At 37.2% G+C, this 24,010-nt stretch overlaps 1 protein-coding gene across 1 annotated transcript in view; it reads right to left on the reverse strand.

Annotated features, from left to right (window-relative positions):
* Nucleotides 1-352: 352 nt before the first annotated feature.
* Nucleotides 353-24,010, reverse strand: part of LOC125235100 (fasciculation and elongation protein zeta-2) — a 70,908-nt gene continuing 47,250 nt past the window's right edge. Inside the window, exons 2-7 of the mRNA XM_048141534.1 lie at nt 8,221-8,329; nt 5,878-6,009; nt 4,853-4,973; nt 2,943-3,196; nt 1,654-1,729; nt 353-1,327 (exon numbers count right to left, since the gene is read on the reverse strand). Of these exons, the coding sequence (XP_047997491.1) occupies nt 1,245-1,327; nt 1,654-1,729; nt 2,943-3,196; nt 4,853-4,973; nt 5,878-6,009; nt 8,221-8,329 (775 nt within the window). The 3' untranslated portion in view covers nt 353-1,244. The remainder of the gene's footprint in view (nt 1,328-1,653; nt 1,730-2,942; nt 3,197-4,852; nt 4,974-5,877; nt 6,010-8,220; nt 8,330-24,010) is intronic.

The raw sequence follows: 24,010 nt of genomic DNA on the forward strand, positions 1-24,010 counted from the left end.
AAGTTTATCTATGCCAATAATAGTGTAGATTTTAGGAAATAAAATAACCTTGCAAATGTTTAATGTATTTCCTAAAAAAGATAAATGTTCTTATCAGAATATTCAAAAAATTGTTAATATTGCAAATAATTTAATTTTCCTACGGGGTTATTATTTTTTAATATTTTTTTTCTGACAACGTCTATGACCAAGAATTTCCTAGATTTTTTCATTCCACGTCCATCTTTCATGAAGAGCCAATGCCAAGTGATTGGTTCGCCAATGTGTAAACAGCGGCTCTTATCTTGGCCAAGGGGTTTCACAAAGGGCTGGTGGAACCGTTGGCCATGTGTGTACAGGGGCCATTACAGTTGTAATATAATAATGACTTGCCATTTAAATCATATAAATGCTTATTATCAAGATAGTGTAGTTGGCTGATAAACATAATTGAAATAAAATGCTTTCGTGCATACTGGGCCCTTAAGACTAGAATTTTCTATTTTTTTTTATTTTAGGTAAATAATAAGCCTCTGCGAATTACTACGCTGATTTAGATTGGCTGCTTTTTACTCCGCCATTTTAGTAAAAACTTACATTTTTCGTAACTCTAATATAGATATCTCCGTGGCAACCTGTTAAAAAAATCAATCAGGCTCAGATGGCGCGAGAATTCAATTTGAAAAAAAGTATCTAGATCAGACATTTGCTTAGTTTTTGGAAAAGCTCCCATCTCCTCTGAATTTTCATCAAAACCTGCAGATGTTTTCAAGAATAGTTCGTTAGGGAAATATTATGCAAGTCTTTTAACAGTTGACCATGGAACGAATTTTGATGCAAAGGCCCTTTAGAAACGAATGATTTAGGAATTCTAGGTGAAAATAAACGATTTTACTTATGGGACCAGTGAATAAGTGTCAAAGGTAAATCATGTTTGGTCCCATAGCAAAATTGATTGTAAGTATTGTAACACATACACACATACGCCTTTCCTTACAAAAGTACCGGAATATTATATTTGTAAGAAATATATTTAACTGTGTAGCGCCATCTGCAGTAATCTTAAGGGCCACCCCACACTAGCGTCTTTGGAACGTCGGCGCTATGGAAAATAACGTCGCTAACATTGCGTCGAATAACATCCTAAGTTGACTAGACACCGACGCTTGGGAGACGCGAGTGTGATGTGGCATTAACACAAGGCATTTAGGTGTCGATGTGTGAGTGAAGTGATCGGATGTAGGAAGAATTAGCTAGACTATGGCTTAGGTCGGACAAAGCACTTTGAGTATATAGTCCGTTAGTAGCGTCGGCACGGTGGGGCTGTCTTCGTTGATAGCCTTTAGAACTGAAACAGAGAGAATAATAGTTAGTTATTGTTTTCACATAAACCTACTCCACTTATCGAAGATGAGCAGTGGTGAAGGAGAAATGAAATGAAATGACATGTATTATTAATAACAGATCGTTTCACTTTCCTATACACAAGTAAAGCTTTTACTTTGAGGCCTAATAGAGGTTAGTCTATGCCCTGTAAGCCCTGTATGCGAAGTGTTTCTGTGTTCAAATCAATTCCCGGTAAGAATATCTATTTGTGCGATGAACAAATATATTTTTAGACATATTATTCACGAAACACAATTTTATAAACAATGTTAGACAAAAATAACTTACTTTTAATGAGAACTTGCAGCGTCTGGTTGTCAGGAGGGCCATTTTCCAGATGGAACGGTATCACGGTGGTCAAGTACTGAAACAAACGCAAAGCCGTAATGAGATCAGGGCCAACTATTTCAATACCGCTAATGATACTCTGCGTCCTTGAAACTTATTATAGTGTGGTGGCTGTTTAGAATGAGTTGCTCGATGGCAATTAACTTTCTCCATACAACGAATGTTAGACGATGACGCTATTCAGAAACGTATTAGCCTCTTAAGTTGTTATTTATACATACTATGTTGTTTCCTGTATTATTGAGGTGAGCAATAAAGTTATAGGTCGGTACGGCTGTGTTACCATCTCTTTGTTAATTTTTAAAATTTTGACATTTTTCACTAGAAACAAAGACCTACCTATTACTTTTGAGAATGAAACACAAGTAATGTCCATATGTTTGACGGCACATCAGGTAGGTAAATAGTTTTTTCTCAAACATGCAATGAAATATTGTCTTTACGTTCCTTAAAATGGGCTGGGAAGTATCGCTTTTTGGGCGCAACAAGAGAGGACTGTAAAGGGATTTCATATTATTTTTTAGGCCTAGGCCTGCAAAGTAACTTTTTTTTTATAAAATATTGTCCTTTAGAGCATTTTTTTTATTTCATTGTATGTTTGAGAAAAGCACTATACATGCCTCGGCGTGTAAACGGATTCCCGGCCTCGTATCCCTATCCGGCCTATATATACCCACTTGGCCGGAAATCCTCATTTTCCCGGCCTCTGATGTAATGTACTAATTTCATCTACGAAAAAGTATACGTCTGCAAAACCAACGGCTAGCGACATATTCCAATCAGTAAAGTTGTTCAATATGCACCCCTGTTTTCCCACACATCCACTCGCTGAACGATTATGTAAAACGGCTAACACATATGCAGGAATATCAGAGGCATCAAAACTGTATATTTATAGATATTCGAGATACCTGACACTACCGTCGCCGAGTAACTATCAACGTCTAGTCGTCTCTGTGGCTGCTGCTATAGCGCTATGATATCGCTGCTCAAAATACCCTGATATTGTAGACTCCTCACATTAACTTTTGAGGGAGAAACTAAACAACTATCTATTTATTTACCTTTGACTCTGATCCAGAATTATTAAGATTCGGCGACCGCACAGCCAGCAGCATAGAAAGGAAGGTGTTCTTGAATGCCTTCTCATACTCTTCAGCTAAGAGGGTTTGGGAGAACAGAAGTCTACTTTGAGACGCATTATAACTGTTTATTTATAGATAATTTACCTTTGACTCTGATCCAGAATTGTTCAGGTTCGGCGACCGTGGTGGTCCTCTCTTCTTCTTCTCAGTATGGTACTGCCGCCTTTTATTCTGCACAGCCAGCAGCAGGGAAATGAAGGTATTCTTGAGTTCCTTCTCATACTCCAGCTCGTCTCGGAGTGCCAGTTCCGCTATGAGGGTTTCGGAGAACTCCCGAATGAGGACTTCGAGCTCCATGTAGGTCTCGTTCAGCTGGGTTAGGGAGAGTTGTCGGAGTTCTGTGGGAAGAAAATAATAAATTAGTGGGTACATAAAACTTTTAATTGTTATTAAGGGGCACAAAATTTCGTATAAAAGAATGAGAAGTTACCGAAAATAAAGAAAATTCTACATGTTCTCACGGTAAATGATCATAAAAGAAAACTACAATACGCCTAAATGAAGATAAAATACTCTACAAGTCTACACCAATGTTTCAAGCTTGAACTGCTCGTATAAGGTACCTAATAGAAACTCAATGTTAAATACTGGACGCTAGATTATGATTTAAATCCAGATCCAACTTTACTGCGACCAAATGCGACTTGGATCTATATCTGGATCAGAATCCGAATATACCACAAAAGTAAGCATTCGATACACTGCATGTAAAATAACATGGTGAATTAGAGCATACACTTACAAGTACCTAACAGTGAAATATCAGAAATACTCCAAACTTTCTCTTAAATATTCCATATTTGCCTTGACGTTACTATACTTATGTAGACACTTTTAGAACTGCTATAATTAACAAGTTTCCTTTTATAGATAACATTATTTCTTATAAATAAATCAACATGTAGCTAATAAAAAGTTGGACTTGATTGTATGGTAATAGCGACTTGCGTTAATTTTTCAAATTACATCACTTGTTTAATTATCATGTGCAAAAAATGCATACACGAACCCTTACATCCATATAAAGGAGTTCCCAAGAATCTCAAGCAACAAAGTTACTGTCCTCATAGTTTTTGTACCCAGGAACGATGGGAAGAATCTTTCAATGCTTTGTTTTGAACCAGTTTGAACGTTATTTTCATGAAACTACATACTGGTGACTAACTGGTGAATAAGTCGTTGTATGGGTGGTGAATAACAAGTTATTAGTTAGCAGTTAGGTTAGAAGAACTTAGCGATATACTGATCATAAGAAATCGAAGTTTTTGTAGCTAAGCAAACAAGTTTTTGAAGACTAGAAACATCCAGTGGTTCGAAATAATTATGTTTAGTGAATATCTCATAAAAAAACAATCAAATGCAATGGAAAGTGTGAAAAGTCGTAAATTAGTTTTTTTTTTGTTATTTCGTTGTCGATTTTTGTATCACAAAACTTTACAACTTCTTCCATGACTGACTACAGTGACTACATATCACTGCAAAGTTTGTTCGCACTCTGTAGGTGCCATAGCAGGTAAGTGACACAAAGCAGACCGCAACTTAATTTTCGGCTATTATAGTATTAGTATTTTAAAATAAAAAAACGGGAAAATATAAAAAATAAAAAGCGAAAACTTAAGAGATAAAAAAAGAAAAAAGTTGTCAAAGCGAACACCACCACAGAATATATTATAATAGTATATTATTTGTACAAGTACAGAAGGCTCACTCCTTTGACGTTTACAAAACGCCGCCATTCTAAATTCTTACCTACATTAATAAACGGACCACACGCGTGCAGACGACATTGAATTCTATTGCGCCGCGCGAAGGTCGTCGCCACTGAATGGGCCGCGAACTCGCGGCCGCCGGGATGTACTTGTAGCGCGGCGAAAAGATCGCGGAGTGAGCCGCCCCTGACACTACGCAGCCTGGGCCAGGCTCCCATGAGACGTGACAAATGCCGGGATAACGCAAGAAGGATGATGGTAGGTAGTAATTTGAATGAAACTTACTGTCTTCATAAAGCGGTGAGCTGAGGACTTCCTTCCCCTTCTCCAGAGCCTCGTTGTACTCCAGCACGTCGCCTTCGGAAGAGGGAGTCTCCTGCATCATGTCATCAATTTCTTGTATTACCTGGAAAATTATATTGTTGCTAAGTAACGACATGATTGGGGGCATTTTCAGAAATTGGGACTCAAAATTAGTGACAGTTAAGAAAAAATCACTCGATGTCAGATTTGTGACGGCAATTAAGAATAAAATTTGACTTTTTTCATGCTTGTTTCATGTTCTAAATGTAGATTATTGCTTTAGTTTACGTAATTAACACAAAATCAATATTTTTATTGATATTTCAATGCTTAATTCTTGTCACAAAACTGACATCGAGTTAATTTTTGTTAACAATTGCCACTAATTTTGAGTCCCAATTTTTGAAAATGCCCTTGAACAGGATAGAGATAGACTAAGAGACAAGTTGGCAATTTTGATTAAACCCGTTGTGCATGAGTTATAATTTTATCTGAAAATAAATAAAATCTTAGCAGAATCACAACTATTTTGGAAATTGAGACCCTTAGACATTATTTTTTAAGTGTATAGAATTTTAGACTTTGTTAGAATTATTACGTAACAGACGAGCAGGTACATAATATTGAAGGTGCGTAAAATAGAATCGTCAGTGTTAGTATGTACCTACACAGCAAACTAGTACAAGGAGAATATAAAACACTGGTTTACAGCTTTACAATGACGCACCGTGAAGCTAAAATGCATGGGACGAAACCGAAAGTTGTCGATTGTTTAAGTGCCATAGCCAGCTAAATCTATTCAATTCAGGGTACATATCCAACATCACAATACTAACAATATTTCCGTAGTGGCGCGAAAAAGAGCATAAGCGAACGTTGCGCGATATGATGAGATTTATAGTAAGTTTTTAAGCCATTATAAAACTGGCTTTCTAGAACCTACTTAAGGTACAAAGGTTTTAAGACTTTCAACCCTTATGGATGAAAAATTGAAATGGTAGACTTACTTCATCAGCAGTCTTGACGGGGCACTCGTGGTCCTGATGCAAGCCTCCTAGGATGAGTGCGTGCATGTCCAGGTCTGAGGCCACGGCCTCGTCTTCTGAGCTGTGGATCTCGTCGTCTGGGGTCATTGAACCCTGAAAACAAAAGAGTTTCGGTTAAACATGCATATCGTCAATACTTAAAAAAAAAACTTGTATCTTCGTCTGTCAATGAAAAGAAAATTGTAGTAAGTATGTATGGAATGCATATAGACTTACTGCGTTTTAACTTTGAGAAGCAGCGTTAATTTTCCCGTAAGGGACTATACCTACAATCTTGTTTACAATGTACATTGTTTTACTTACTTACTTATGTGATTTTTAGCTAATACTGAAATTGGGAAAAGGCCGTAAGAGAATATGCGTCTGTGTTTATGATATCATGACATTTATGTGCATTTTCAGAAATTGGGACCCAAAATTAGTGACAGTTGTTAAAAAGAATAAAATTTGTCTTAAAATCAACTTTTATCATGTTCTAAATTTTTATTGAAATTTCATGCTTAATTGTCGTAACAAAACGGACATCGAGTTAATTTTGTTAATAACTTTCACTAATTTTGGGTCCCAATTTTGAAAATATAAGTATCAGAGTAAATGCCTATACTGTACAATTTTTAAAATGGTATGTTCCGAAAGTTCCATAAGTTAAATTCTTTTGTTGGATTTTAAATACTCGTATGCTAATAGGTACACTACTTTAACATCAAGTTTTCCACAGCCATAGCAGTTTCAAATCTCACATTACAATCTACGTCATATTTCATCTTCCCATGGAACAATGTGGGACACCAGACACCGAGCGGTGTCAGGTTTCTTTTCAAAAAGGACTATTAAAACAAAAGCGGTCCGAAGCCGCCGCGCCGTCTTTTGTTCCTTCCGTCTGTTTTACTGCGTAAAGGCATAGATTAAATTTTCTCTGGTAAAGGGAAAGGGAAAAGTATGTTCGACTTAGCACAGGCGGTAACATGAGTGATTCAAAAAGATTAGAATTATAATGGGGAGGGCTAATTGGCTAAGGGTTTTCCAAATACAACTGTGATGTTGGGTTAGGGGGTAAAGAAGTTATAATAGAGGGTTTATTGTGTATGTCGGTGTATGATGCATTTTGTCCAACACTGTATCTTGACTACATTTATTTTATTTTAATTTTCATTGTAATTTTATTGTGATTTTTGTATTGATTGTAATTGTATTAAGGTATGCTATGGAAATGCTATCGTGTTGATAATGTTTTCATGTTTTTATAATTTTTGCATGTTGTTCACCAACTGAATACTGTCACTTAATGTACCTCAACATCATGTTAATTTTAAGTATTCTAGCAAATAAACTATTCTGATTCTGAGGCTCACTGACATTTTATCCCGTCAGGCGGCGCCTGTGAAAGTGCATAGGCATGTCACTGTCATTCTTATGTGAGAGAGAGAAAAAAATATCATCTCGCTCTCAAGTATGAAATTCTTTATCTGTGCAATGGCTTAATAGGGTGGCACCATCTGTCATAACCTTTGAGTGTGCCTCCTCATTGGGAGATGAGTCCAGAGGTAGGCAGACCAAGGAGGACTATTTGGTCCTTACAAGTTGATCTCATTATGACGTGAGCATAAATGTCTCTGCCGTCATGCTATATGTAGGTAAAGTCAGTCTACGGTGAGTTGGTACCGATTTTGCCAGCCCCACCGGTGTACAAATTATGACGTTTACTTAAGCCATGTAGAGGTGAGGCTATGAAAATCGTTTCCAACTTATTTTGGCCTGACACTAAGGCCCACTTGAACCAAGTGCACCAACCACTTAACTCAGGGTTAGTGGGCTGTCATCTGTCAAATTCCATATAAAATGGTGGGTTAACCCTCCGTTTTCGTTGGTGCAAGTAGCCCTAATTCTATAGAATTTGAAACACAATGTCTTTCGTTTTTACATAGATCATGTTTCGTACTTGTTTTCCCACATTGTTTGATTTTGATAATTTACAATTATTTAGGTGCGCTTGAAAATTGTACTCTACCAAATGGAGTACACTGGTAATAAATAAAGCCGTAACGAAACAGTTCATTTGCGCTGTGTTGTTAATTAGTTAACTGATGAATCATACAAAATATGTGAAGCATTAAAATAGCGATGTGTGGTCATTCAGGCACATTACAAAAAACAACTTGTATGGGCGTATCGAAGAGGAAATGTATGAAGAGAGATTTTTGGGTAAATTTGTAGGTACAGTATTAAATTTGTCACTGACTTGTTTTACAAATTTAGTTGTAATATTAAATCCAAAGTGTACATATTTATGGATAATGTTAATACCTTTTTGTCACTTAAATTTAATGTGGGAATGTGCATCTTCCTCGAGAAAGACTTGGTCCAGTCTATCGGTAGGATGTTACCGAAGTTACCCGTGATCGTCCACCACATTCTGGAACAAAAAAACATTACAGTTAATGCAAAGAGAATCAAACCATAGGGTAGTAACGAGGTGAACAAGGTTAATGTTAGAATTTCGACGACAAACTGGTATGTTTTAGTTACGAGGATGGTTTATTCATAAAAGTTAGTACCTAAATTATAATAAAACCTCCAAAGTGTATAGCCAAAATTCGTGGTAGCTCGGTAGGGTACCTACTTAGACTCTAGCCTCGTTGCCCCGCCAGCATTCTGGTCACAAGAAGTTATTATAAGGTCCTTTGAGAATACGTGAAGCAAAATTCAATTGGATAAGAACTATTATGGTGAGAAACACAGTAGTAAGTTTATAGTAGTATGGTGATAAACATAATAAGGTACAGTAGTTCGGGCTGCATGATTTTGTCGAACTTCTCAAATTCGGGACGCATTACAGACTATACCCCTACTTTATTGTCCAAATGAATAGGTAATAGGATCCAGTTCACTGGACGATGTCAGCCTGTCAGTTAATCGCAAAAGTTAACAGCTGGCAGGGTGATTGTTCAGCAAACTGGTAGAGGTAGGTGATATTCAAAAACACATTATGGAATATAATATCTTGAGGAAATCTTCCAATTCGGTCACGGCTGTTACAAGATAAGATGGAGTGTTATTTCTGATGTCACGCTCGACAGGAAGCAATTGCCGGTAATGAGCAATTCGTCGGACGTAAGACATGACAGCACCGTTTTATACCATCTGTTAGTGCAAGTAAACACGCAAGTTTCATGATAACTTGACTCGTTATGTAAAAAATATGTACCTAACTCTGTCATATGATTGGAAATTGGGGAATATTTTTCTAGTGTCCTGGCAGAAGCGCTGGTAGTTTAGCGAGTCGAAGAACGCGCGGCCTTCAATACTGAGGTCGCGCGAATGCGGTCCTTGTTCGTACAAATGAGGTTCTTGGAACATCGGAACAGTCCCAATAGGGCTTAATTTATCCTCTGGGATGAAAAGGCAGCTGCTTTCGTAAAAAAACCCATGACAATCCCTGCGAGAAGTTGCATAGCACACCCCAGGATCCCATGAGCCATGGCAAAAAGCCGGGGTACCGCAAGGAGGGTGATGATGATTTTTACAGTCATTATTTTGTTGACTAAACACTATAGGAACATTAAGTTAGTATAAATAGATACCTATAGGTACAAAATAAGAAAATGGCTAGCTGGCGGATTGAAAATCCGGATTATAAATTATAAATCTCCTCGTACACATGTCAGCGCAAGCATTTCAAAGGGTTTAAAATCCAGTATCTGAGTCCCAAGCACCATAATTCCGGGCAGTTTATCAACAGCTCAGCATCCGATGGGCTCTCAGACTAATCGCATAATAAATGTGCCGCTAACGTCCACTATCGGCTCCTAGTCGCGTTTTTAGGGTCCCGTGAAAAAATAGCAAATCTGAAAACCTTATAGTTCTGTTAGGTATAAGTAATATCAAATATCTGTCTGTATGTCAATTGACTCAGAAACTAAAGGATTTCAAATAAAATTGATGGCACATCATTAGGTAGGTCTGTAAAAAATATACCCAATAGTACATTACATCAGAGGCCGGGAAAATGAGGATTTCCGGCCGGATAGGGATACGAGGCCGGGAATCCGTTTTCACGCAGAGGCATGTATAGTGATTTTCTCAAACATACAATGAAATAAAAAAAAATGCTCTAAAGGACAATATTTTATAAAAAAAAGTTACTTTGCAGGCCTAGGCCTAAAAAATAATATGAAATCCCTTTACAGTCCTCTCGAGTTGTTGCGCCCAAAAAGCGATACTTCCCAGCCCATTTTAAGGAACGTAAAGACAATATTTCATTGCATGTTTGAGAAAATGAGGTTTTCATACCGTATTTTGACCAAAAATAAAGAAAAATCTTATTGATGAAGCCTAATAAATAATATTACTTTCTACGAAAAATATTTCGAATACAATAGTTGAACCATTAATGAGAAAAAGAAACCCTTTCTTTCTTAAAACGAAGTGAAGCAAAAAAACGCTGTTTTGCTTGTGTACCTAAATGCATGCATGGGCTTTATCCATAATAATATGAATGGGAAAGTGTGTGTGTATGTTTGTTTGTCTTGTCCATCTTTCACGGCAAAACGGAGCGACGAATTGACATGATTTTATAAGTGGAGATAGTTGAAGGGATGGTGAGTGACATAGGCTACTTTTTGTCTCTCTCTAACGCGAGCGAAGGCGCGGGCAAAAGCTAGTATTTTATAAGAGAACGGAACCCATTACGAGTGGTGCGACTCTCGTCACTTGTCCGGTTTTATTTTTATTATGTCCAACGCTAAGATTATCTGAAGCTGACCCAATTTATCAACTCAGGAATTCTTGTTCGTGGAACGATGGGATTTATTTCCGTTGGGACTTATTTATTTCGTGCCAGCTTTGTAATGTGGTGTTATTTTAACTTTGAATGAGGAAAGGATTACGACTGAATACTTTACGTTTAAAGCCCAATTTCGGTTTTACGGAGAAAATAAAAGCTCATTGGAAAAAGCTGAATTTATATATTTAGATGCTAAAAAAAGTTGGCAACACTTTTCAAGACGTTTTAAGGCCGTGTTTGATGTAGGCTGATATTTCACCAATTTTTAATGACGAATGCATTTATAAGCTATCTTTAATCTTATAAGAAATAGGTACCTACCGATAATCATGCTGTTTTCTTTCATTGCAGACTTTATGATCCCCATAAAGTTTAACCTGACCCTAGACAGGTAGGCCAAGGTCATGCGTATATTTGGGGACGCCAGACCAAAGGTTTACGCTATGGTAATAAATCGGAGTGACTAATAACGTCTGTTAGGCTGTTTTAATATCCGTGGTGACTATAAATCCTTGCAAATGACTGTTCATGTGTAAACCTTAAAGACTCATGTCATGAATTTCATGACAATTCACCCTTTTCTTGCTTCTGTGTTACGGGTAGGGTATGCAAAAACCGGTTAACTTAAAAAACCGGTTAATAACCGAGACTTTTCCTTCAAAACCGGTTAACCGGTTATTAACCGGTTTTGAGGATTTTTATTAAATGGCCGTACTATGCAATAATTACCATTACCTTTAAGAATTCTGATGTTGATGATATCGTAGCAGGTATTACTTGCACGATGAAGATCATTTTTATCCAGTTTTTGGAAATTTAGTAAATGCGGAAATTGCTAAAAAAGGCTTGTGTGGTTTGAATGTGATTCGTCATTTTTGCGTTTTCTAGACATGTCGCGAAGGTCTACAGCTCCCAAAGCCCCTAGTAATACAAGCAATTGATGTAAGAAAACCAAGATCTCCATTAAACCTTTCTTTTAAAAAATATAGTTTGAAATATACGGTAGACTCCGGTTACAACGACGCTCAAGGGACCGCTGATATTACGTCGTACTAACCGGATGTCGTACAAAACGAATTTCATTTCTTTTAATTAAAAGTAATATCTACATCTCTATTACTAAAACATTTCAATCAATAGGTTTTATTTACAGGGTATTATTATCATAGTATTAATACCTTATTTTATTGTGACTTGTTTAGTTAGAAAAGTCCTTTTTAGTATGCGTGCTTGCTCATCATTTGTAAGTAAAGCTAGTTTATAGATACATACATACATACAATCACGCCTGTTTCCCAGAGGGGTAGGCAGAGATCACGGATTTCCATTTACTACGAACCTGACAAATCACTTTCGCTTCACACTTTCATAACGTTTCTCATACACGCTCGTCGGTTTCGAGTATGTACTTCTGACCTGGCCTTTTGGCAATATTTCCCCGATTTGAACAAGAAAAGATCGCCTAGGTCTTCCACTTCCAACTGACCCTTCCACTCTTTTTTCATATACTTTATTCGTTACTCTCCTCTCATCCATCCTCTCTACATGCCCGAACCACCTTAACATACCCATCTCAATCTTTGTCACCACATCTACATCCACTCCACACTTCTCTCTTATCACCCTATTTCTGATCCTATCAATCAACTTCACACCAGCCATGCTTCTTAACGCTCTCATTTCCACGGCATTCACTTGACTTTGATGTCTTTTCTCCCACACCCAACTTTCACTACCATACATAAGTGTAGGCACTAAAACTCCTCTATGCACCGCCTGGCGTGCTTTTTTGCGACACTTTCTGGCTGCCCATAAAAGCGTTTAGTGCTCCATTCACTCTATTCCCAGCATTCACTCTCCTTTCAATATCTTTTCCATGTTTACCGTCCCTTGTAAACAACTTTCCTAAATACACAAACTCTTTCACTTGTTCCAAACTTTCATTATCGATCTCAATTTTGCAATCTGTCATAATCTCATCTCTTTCAAATACCATTACTTTCGTCTTACTGACATTCATTCTCATTCCTTTACTCTCGAAGGATGCATGCACTCTTGTTACCATCATTTGTAACTCCTCGGCCTACGATGCAAGTAATACTAGGTCATCGGCATATAGGAGACATTTGACCAATAACCCTTACAACGACACCATCGTTCCATTCTCAACCCACAATCATAATCTTTCAGATCTTGCAAACAGCTATCCATGAATAAATTAAACAGCCACGGCGACGCTACACATCCCTGTCTAACACCCTTTTCGATGCTAAACCACTTAGTGTATGTTCCGTTTATTCTCACGCAACGCAAGCACTGGAATCCTCATAAAGAGATTTCAGTGCTTGAACGAGTTGACTGCCCACTCCATACATGGACACTACCGACCACAATTCATTCCTCATCACTCTATCATACGCCTTTTCCAAGTCCACGAAAGCGCAATAGACCTTTTGACCTTTGGCCAAAAACTTTTCGGCTATGCATCGTAAGGAAAAGACTTGATCCGAACTTCCCATACCCTTTCTAAATCCCGCCTGTGCATCCCACACTTTCTCGTCGGTTACTTTCACTACTCTCTCAATCAACACTTTCGTATACAGTTTTCCGACGATGCTGAGTAAGCTAATGCCCCTGTAGTTTTTGCAGTCCAGTCGTGAGCCTTTTCCCTTGTAAAGAGGAACGATGACGGCCTTGCACCAGTCCCTAGGTACCCGGCCGGTACTGAAGCACAAATTGAAAAGGCGATACAACTGACTCGCTACAATGCCCTGTCTAGCCTTCAGCATCTCGGCGGAGACCTTGTCATATCCTGCAGCCTTACCTGATTTCATACCTTTCAATGCTTTCACAATCTCACACGCAATCGAAAAATACAAATTGGGTTCTATTTAGCTTATAAGATTAGACCCGAGGCGAACAAATTGTTAAAATTTTAAAAGCAATACTTCAAAAAGTTACATGGCCACAATGTAATCTTGCTACTTGTTGTAGGCAAGACAGGGGGCCGTGCTCGGGTGGAAGTAGCTTTGTTTCCTCAATTTACTAGTAAAACTAAAACTTTGTCGCTCGTCGTTGCAACCGGACTTGACGGATGGATTCTGTGTAAAATGTGTCGTAAAAAGCGGCTGGTCGTTAAAATCGGAGTCGTAATAAACGGATGTACTTTCATACTATCACATACGAAAACCAAATAAATACCTGTGCTTATGTCGTTGTAAGAGGTTGGACGTTAGGTCTATATGCGGAGTCGTAATATATACTAACCGGACTCTACTGTATTGTATAAAATGTATAATTGAGTAGACTCGGGACTAATTTTTAAAATAAAATCATTACAGATAATAATGTTGTCAATGAAAAGTAATGAATAAATCTTTATTATAACAAAACATTAAATAATTACGTATTTTTGAACCTTTTAATGCCTAATTTTCCAAATTTTGAGAAATAAATACAGTTTCGGTTATTAACCGGTTAGTGACTATAAAAACCGGTTTTTAACAGAGGCCAAAAAGTCTCGGTTAACCGGTTTTTCGGTTAACCGGTTAACCGGTTTGCATACCCTAGTTACGGGACGTAAAATAAATCGAGTAGGTAGAATTTATAATGACGCCAACGCCAGTCTCATCCAGGTTTCCTGTCGTCTCGTCGTCTGGCTAATGTTATTTCGACCAACGAACTGATACGTTTCCCACTTATTTATATAAAAACGCTATGCTGTACTGAAAAGTAGTAATGCACTGGCCCCACGTATACCTATTGTATAGTGAGTGCATAGAGCAATTTATGAATGAATTCATTGATAAATTCGCCATGCACTCTTGCAGCTCACAGTATTTTAGAGGTCTTAGAGAAGATTTGATTTAAAAGAAAGCTGAGAGGAATCCAAAATTCTTTCGACTGTGCAATGTCTAGCGCAACAGATCTCAATTAAGCATAAATGCGGCTGCCAAGTCATAGTACTTGTCCATTATCAGTAACCTTCAGCACATGAGTAATCCCGCAAATGCCGGGACACTTAGCTCACAAAAGGGTATATCTTCGTAAGCCAGTGAGTTGCAGCCATTTTGTGCGCGTACGCAATTGTGTCAGGCCTCCAATTCGACGCAAGGCCGGTGACGCGTCCCGGTCCTGAACTGTTAATACTCGGTATGCCGGTTTATTACTTTGCAAGACGTTTTTAAAAATTAAGGAACTTTAGGTAGGTACTTAAAAAGCATACCTAAGAAGCGACTGTAAATGTAGAGGTATAAATTTTCTATGATATAGGTATTTTGCATTTTCTTTTTCACCTAAGTTGTGTTACTTGTGTAAGGTCTATTTTCCGTTATCTTTTGCAGATCCTCTTTTAGCCGTTCCCTTTTTTCGAACAGGTTCTGAATTCCCGATTTTAGTGAAATACTTGAGTAGGTACGTAATCCATATTATTTTAAGGTGATCCCGTGTGAATTCACCCGATACGAGTAAAGTTAGAAATCATATAGGAAAATCAAAAAAAATTCACATCTTCGTATTACGTTATACATAAGTACAGTACAAATACGTTATCCAAGTAATTAAAGTTACATGATTAATTAAATGTTACATTCAATTCTAAGTACCTTACATGAACCCAACTATCATTAGAAAGTTTGACCTCTCCGATACAATTTCATTGACCTTTCTAATGTAATCTCTCTAAATCTAAACCCAACGCATAAACATTTAAGTTAAATTTATTCCCCCTTAATACTAATTTACATCACCGATGCCCGCTAGTAAAATTACGATTACGAATTATATACAATTACAGTGTTTAAGGTTTTTAAGCCCAATTTGATTAATAGTTATTTGTTATACAAGGGGGCAAAGTTGTATTTTAACGCCGAGTGTGGAATTGAAAAACGAGCAAGTGAAAGGATTCTATAGTTGAACCACGAGCGAAGCGAGTGGTTCGAGAATAGAATCCTGAACTTGCGAGTTTTTTAACACACGAGAAGTAAAATACATTTGCACCCGAGTGTAACACAAAACTTTTCCCCTCACTATAGTGAGGAAACTACAACGCAAAAAATGCGTTTATCACTGCTTCCAGTAGTTCCACAGGTGGTAAATCATCTTTATTACTAGACTCACCTACTTTTATCAATTTTACATCAGTTAATTTGACTTTATTCAAGGTCAAATTACTTTACCCACTAGTGGATAAAATGCGTTTTTACCCGCTGGTTTTAAAGGACAAAACACGTGTTTCCGAGCTAGTGAGGGGAAAAGAATGTTTCTCAATAATTAATTTAATAAAAGGATTGGGTAAAGTTGTTTGACAGTTTGATGGGTATTATGAAAATTGAAATAAGTATTTAAGAGCATCATGACCACAAACAAAAAAGATGAGTAAAGAATATGTACCTATATGGGGGGGAGGGGGGGATACAGAATTGGGGAGTAGGTCTGAATAACATATCTTCGATACACATAATAAGCATGTAGCACGTAATAATAAACGTTCTGCCCTCACATGCTATGTATACTATGTTATTATAGGTACCTGGGCCATTTTTTTTTTAAATGTTGTCCCCACCCCAATTTGGAAATTTGTATGTGGTTTCCATTCAGAATCGCGAGCTCTTTAAATTTTAATACGACATAAAAAGTGTCCCAAGGTTTTTTTTCCATTCCGTTACAATTTTTTCATACTTTTTGTACGGCGGTAACGGAATGAAAGGTTCGAAAAAATGAATGGAAATCTTGGGACATTTTTTTTTCCTATCAGGATCGAAAGACCTCGCGATTCTGAGTATAAATCGCGTTAAAAATACCCATGTTACAAGAAAGTGGGGTGGACCACTTTGAAAAAAAAAATGGCCCACCTACAGATAAATGTAAAGAATGATTTTTTTACATACTTATATAAAAAATACGCAAACAACACAAGCCTTTTTGAGTTTACCGTGGGGCTTAGTCAATTTGTGTAATAATGTCCCATAATATATGTTTATTTATTTATTATTTATAATGGGCTATTCTGATAATTGAAGCCATATTGTAATGTAAAAAAAAAAAAAAAAACATTCAGTCGAATTGAGAACCTCCTCCTTTTTTGAAGTCGGTTAACAAGCGTATCGTAAAACACCTCCAAGCGGCCGCCTCGCGTGACTCAGCCGGAGACTCAAATTGTCGCTAATTCGAGATATGTCGCAGCATCCAATTGAGGAATGTACCGCTGTACATCAACCGAACCCATGACGACACATCACATAGATACGGGAGTTATGGCGCAAACGGAGTGAACATTTCTCTTTACTAACTCTCTCGACTGTTTATCAGGTTAACCGGGGATTATAAAGCAAAATCTATTATTTTTTTAATACAGACGTTTCGATCTGTTTTGCTTTTTTTGATATTTTTGTTTTTTTACGGCTCTAGAGTCTTTCCAACATGCCCAAAAACGGCCTCACGATGGGTTAAGTTTTGGTTATAGAAACACTAGAATAGAAAATCTCGATTTCAGAGATTTTTAGCAATATATTCTACTTAAGTTTACCTTATCCCACGTTCTTTTTTAACTGGTCAGTATACGACGGTGGTTAAAGAAACACGGAATAGGAATTTCGATTTTAGAGATTTTTCGCAATAGAGGGTGAAACATGGGTCGTAAACAGAAATATGTTTTTCTTACTGTCTAACTTTAGCTTAAACATGTGGACGATATGAGGGGCAGAAATATGTACACATTGTTAGTTAATTATTTATTTTAAAAATGTTGTTAAATTACCGAGTCTCATGGTCACCCTAATTGCTACGTTAAACTGTCATAGACCTAGATAACATTCATCATCTAACCTCTTTGTATTGGCTGGTAAGAACCAAAAAAAAATATTTATTGACAATGGCAAATTCAAAAGTCATAACATAGCATAACATCAAGCAACGAATTTTTATTGAAAAGTAATAATTCTCGTTTACAATGCCGCCTGCGTATCCTTATACTTTTATTGAACGTTACGATATGATAAGATTTTACGCTCAAACTAATAGTACAGAGCAAACAAGACAAGCATTTAGCGAACGTTACCCAGAGTCACCAGTCCCGACACACAACCTGATTCGCAGTATGATTCATAATCTCCGGCAGTACGGACAGTTTACTGTTCCAGCGCACGCGCAGGCCAGAGGAGGGCAGATTATTCGTCCGGAATACTTGCACAGGCGGATACGGAACTTCTTTAATAGAAATCCACAAGCGAGTACTAGACAAGCTGCCAGACGCTTTCGTGTAAACCAGATGTACGTGTGGCGTTTGCTTAATGCGTCTGGCCAACACCCGTTTCATTTTCAGCCCGTACAGGATCTCGTGTTAGCAGATTACGCGAAAAGGGTAGAATTTTGTCGGTGGTTGTTGCAAAACCAAGATACAAACATCTTATGGACCGACGAAGCGACATTTACGAGGATCGGACTTTTCAACCAACACAATGAACATTGGTGGAGCGAACACAACCCACACGTTGTGCGAAAGAATGCGTATCAGGTGAGGTTCAGTGTGAATGTCTGGGCGGGTATCATCAATAATACAGTGATTGGCCCTCACTTTATTGAAGGGCGTCAGAATGGGGCGAACTATCTCCGTTTCCTACAGCAGGTACTCCCCGAATTGCTAGAAGGAGTGCCTGAGGAGGATTTAGTGAACTTACATTATCAGCAAGATGGAGCACCTGCTCATTTTCAACGTGACGTCCGTAATTACTTGGATAACGAATACCCTGAGCGCTGGATAGGCCGAAATGGACCCATACAATGGCCACCGCGTAGTCCTGACTTGACGCCTTTGGACTTTTACCTATGGGGTGAGATCAAGAGAAGGGTTTATGAACAGGTATCCGATACAGTGGCAGAGCTGCGTATTAAAATTATAGCCGCTTTTAATGAAGTAAAAGCCGACCAATTCGTGCTGAGGAGGGTCAAAGACAACCACCGAAGACGGGCACAGTTGTGTAATGAATTAGGAGGCGATCATTTTGAACAGTTATTAAAGTACGTGTAAAATTAGCGATCTTTTTTTTTTCAAAATAAAATATGATAACAACCAATGCCAAGTGTGTTTACATTAAGTGCATAATGTAGGTTCTTGGAATACACAGATGATCTTGTTTGAGAGTCTAAGTAGGTACTCGATTGATAAAATAAATCTACATAACAGTAATTTTAAGTACATGCACTTAAAGCTACAGTCTAGTCCCGGATAGGGTGACCATAAGGTTGGTGTTTTTCCTATTTTAAATGAATATCAAATAAGTTTTATTGTTTGCTTAAAGAGTTAATGCAATGAATTTGCCTTAAAACACTGCAATAGAAACAAAAATTACTGTTCACGACCCATGTTTCACCCTGTATACTTATTCTAGTAATATTCCACATTCTTTTTTAACTGGTCAGTACAACGGGTAAAAACTAAAATTCAAAATCGAAAAATAATAAATTTTCTTTTGATTTTGGAGATTCAGCTCCAATTACGTCTTAAGTCAACATACGGCATTATTAACATTAGAATGTTATTAATAAGGTATGAAGATTGCACGAGCTATTGGGCTCATGTGTAGGTATGTATGAATTGTGTTGCAGTTTGTCATTGTTGGTGCTGCTTCGGTAACTGGCCACATACTAATTAGTTGTGCTTTGTTTCTTTACACTGGTGAATCTGGTTGGCGGTTTATTACAAGTTGCTGCTGAGGCGAACAACCTGTTAAGTGTATTGAGAAATCGGCCGTAAAATTCTGTAAACAATTGCTAACTATTTGTTACGTTACGGGCTTTATTTTATATTACATTTGTGCTCTCAAATCCAATATAATTAAGTTCATTGTTAAAATAAAGAATCAAAACGTAGTGGCATTAGACATCTAAAATTACTTCTCAAAATCATGATGTATTTCAAGGTCCAATTCTTTATATTGTCGGAACTCTTTACGTGTCGGTGGAAAAATTTGCATGCGTGTCGGTCTTTTGCTTCTTCTTCTTAATTTTGACAGCCTAATCCACCTAACCATGTTAAATGTGAATTGAATAATATCCAAATTTGACATTCTTTCCTTTTCTCATAATAGTAAAGATAAGTACGCCGTTACAATGCTATGTAAATAGATACAGTACACTTATACAATATGTATGTTAATTTTGGAGTTCGACTAAAAACTCTGTACACATTCCTGGCTTTTCACTCAATGTTACAACATACCGGTGTCTATTTGCATTAGAAGAATTCCCGGCTCGAGTATTAGTTCCAGCAGCGGTTCCACTCTATTTTTAAAACAATTGCAATGGTCGTCGTCAAACATTCCTAAAGAACATTCGTTTATCATAGATTCGATATCATTCATATTTAGGAATCTATGGACAGCAGGCCCTGAAGTAGGGAGAGGGGCCTATGCCCCGGGCGCCAAGTTTACAGGGGCGCCAAATTCAAAGTTTGTCAAGTTCCAGGGGCGCCAAATCCGTTTTTTTTTTCAGTTTACTCGGAAAAAGTCTAAATCCGACGCTGGAACATAATTATGGCCAGTTATCAAACATGCTCCAATTTTAAACCGTCTAAATAGTGGTCTGTATGTATAAATTTTTCAGTGTCAAAAGTGATATATTTGTTTAAGAAAAGTCACTAATTATCTGAGCTTTAAAGGCATAATTGTAGTCTCTCAACTTCATGCTTTACGTAATGACTTGTGCAGTCGAGTACCTGAGATTTCCACATTTTGCGAAATATTTAACGTTTAAAATAAACAAGTCCTCAAGTATTAAGGGCTTCTTGCGTCGTAGACTGGACCTATTAGTGCCTCTGGGTGACCTTTCTTGCGTTATCCATTGCCTGGGGTCACCGTGCTACGTTGTGCAAGACAATTTTACACGTTCACTTTAAAATGATTCCAATAGCTATTGAGTAAAGCGAGTCGAATGTTCTGAGGAATCTGAAGTATTGTGGAACTTGTGGAGTTGGTACTTGTGACTTATCGACTCCACTTACCTAGACTATGTATTGTGACAAAAAAGTTCCTTTAACCTTGTCTTAGTGTTTACTTGAATCTGGAGGCTCTTCTGCGGCTTGAAAATGCTAAATTTGGTGAATTTTCAAGCTTGGAAAGTTCATATTTTGTTATTCGATACTTCTTGAACGGATTGAAGCGCATACTTTAATATCTCACCACTCGTAAAACTTAGATTTATGGCCAGGTTCTACCTCCAAATTCTCTCGGAGATCACTAAACATTGGTCTTTCTTAGTGAACGGTATTCCTAAAATGCAGGAATACTGTTCACATGGAACCGTTCATATGTAATCGTAACACATGGACTGGACTCAATCCGTAAGATAAACGCTTAAATGGTCTCAGACTTTATGTAAACCGAATTAAAGCTCAATCAAATAAGAATATAATCCAGTATATTGCTGTTGCTACAGAGAAATTGCCGACTTGAATCACATTTTATTGACACTTGCGTAATCGATGAATGGTTTCTGAAAGTGTGGGAACAATTTTATTTAACTTTGTAAATCTAGAAGAAAGTGTCACTTTTGCTGAATATAATATTCATTTTATTTTTTTTATTTTATTTTTTTTATTTCAAAACAAATTACACAGTATTACAGTGAGACACTAAGGCACTGTGCAATGCATAAAACATCATACTATATTGTTAATACTTAGTGTAATAACGTTAACATAATATACTTAATAACTAACTGAAGACACCCGATCATCCATCGCTTCGCATAACGTCAGACATTCATCACATAAGACCTTCCATCTACTGGCAAAAACGTCACAGTCAGGTGCTGATTTGATGGCTTTACAAGAAGTACGCCGTCGACAGGGCGCTCATTCACACACCTTGCAACCTAAAATGGTCGCGTACCGTGCGGTTTCAGATGAATTTCCTCCCGCGGACGCTCCGGCTGTGGAATGAGCTTCCCTGCCGAGGCATTCCCGATGAACTACAGTATGGGGTTCTTCAAAAAAGGAGTGTACAAGTTTTTAATAGGTTGGCAACGCGCATGTGACTCTCTCACATATGAATGACAGTAACATGCCTGGGAACTTGCACAGGCGCCGCCTGGCGGGGATAAAATGTCAGTGTGCCTCCACATTGCAATGAGATTTCTTGTCATATAAGTTTTTGTCTGTACATTATTTTGTGACACTGCGTAATTTCAATGATAGTGGCAAATGGAACATATCAAAGTGGGTCACTAGAACTCACGATATTATTTAAATATAACATCCGTTTAACATTATATTCACAAAGTCGAGTTGTAAATATGTAAAATTTACATATCCCACACGAGTTCGTAAAGTCATTGTATTTTATGATCTTGGCCTATTTGGACCGCGGTATTAAACCTCCAAGTAGTGCAAATGACAATAAGCCCCACTTGCACCAACTAAAAGGTAGGGTTAACCCGAGGGTTAACCCACCATTCTATATGGAATATGACAGCCCACTAACCCTTAAGTGGTTGGTGCAAGTAGGTCTAAAAGTTTACATAACACGTACACAATCTGCCAATTAAGAGTAGGTATTAAAATGTAAGATCCACTTTTGTGACACGCAAAATGACAATTCAAATAACACACAGTTTGGTGGAGTCGTTAAAGATTGCATCACGGCCATATGGCATCTTCGCGTTGGCTGGCAACTTGACACTTGAGACCTAAAACAGCGTGTGAGCATGTAGGCAGATGTTTGTGTTCCAAAATTATGATTATTTTTTAGTTTCTTTTAGAGAAATGAAAGTTTGAGGATGTAGGTAATTCTTTTAAAAGGAAAATATCATGATACTAGAACAATTTATTCATCTTAGAGATTTAAATGATGTCTACAGGCATGTACTCTACAGTCAATAATAGTTACTATTCGCTTAGCAGTTATGCATACAAACGTTACAAACTTCTATACAGAGGGGGTTCACTTTTCTCTGCGGCTGACTTGACTCTACATACATATTTTCATTTCAATAAATTAAAATTTTTTTTTATTAAAAATAGCTGCCATTTCATAATTCTACAAAGAAACTTATTTATCTCGTTCCTGTTCTAATTGTGTGTCTTGTATTCAATATAAATCCATACGAAATTATTAAAATTTCTTCAAAAGTACGCTCGTAATAAAGGTATAAAATGTTTCCGAAACCGCGTGCCTTTATCTCGTGGAAGAAAGTTGCCGTGCTGGTTTTTTGGCAGGCCATTAAAGTTACACGCCCTTTTCAGACCAGTCACGTATCTCAGCCAGACATCTGTTGCATTTCATTAAAATACTAAAGCAAAATTAGATTTTGATCCTTCATTTTATAGTGATTAATCTTTGTATGCTTAACGTGGAGCAGAAGAGATACATATAGCTACCACAGATTATACAAGTTTTTAGATGACCCTTTTCTCAGAAGCCAAATGGTGTTTACTAACGTCTTTCTAAGTTGAGTCAATCGTTTATATTAAATACTTAAACTTGTCATTTATCTTTAATTATAAAAATATTCAATTTCATAACTGTTCACCCAAAAAGCCCCTTAAGATTGACAGTTATGAAAAATTTACTATTGTGAAAATGAATGCATGAAAAATTTACTATTGTGAAAATGAATGTATGTAGTTTTTATATCAAAGTACCACATTATTTTTAGTGCCAAGAATGGAAGATAACACGATCCTAACACGAATCCGTGCCAGTGTCAGTGGCCCAAAACGTTTCACCGCCTGATACGGCGCTGCACCGTTATATCGAACATATCTGTTTGATTTTCGAATCAGCTCCGATTCTTTGGCACCGACGTTCAATTCGGATTTGTAAACATTGAGTGTCCAAATTCTTATATTTACTTACTGGTAAACTGTACGTTTTACTTAATTGGTTAACTTATTAAATGTATTTATGATTAACAGTACCTACGTAAATTCGTAACTGTAAGTACATAAAACAAAATGTTATGAAGCCATAAAATGTAGCTACCAATTAAAACTGGGCTCAATTTGTTCAAGTACACGAACACAATTATTGGTTCGAATTGTTTTTCCTACAAGTCATCGCTGCATCATCCTGTATATTTTGATTGATATTTATCGTAGTGTCAGTCAAAAATTGTGTTATTAGGTCACGTGTCATTGAAAACTATAAAAAAACTATCGAAATCAGCATTAATTGTACAATTCTCTCTAAATAGAAAAGTGCATGAAAACAAAATTTGATTCTTAAAAAAGAGAATAATAAAATCTACGGGACATATATATTAAACATGGAATTGGAATGACATAATGTCGAAACTTAACTGAAGCCTTTCAATCAC

The sequence above is a fragment of the Leguminivora glycinivorella genome, chromosome 17 (genome assembly GCF_023078275.1).
Source record: "Leguminivora glycinivorella isolate SPB_JAAS2020 chromosome 17, LegGlyc_1.1, whole genome shotgun sequence".
Classification (NCBI taxonomy): domain Eukaryota; kingdom Metazoa; phylum Arthropoda; class Insecta; order Lepidoptera; family Tortricidae; genus Leguminivora; species Leguminivora glycinivorella.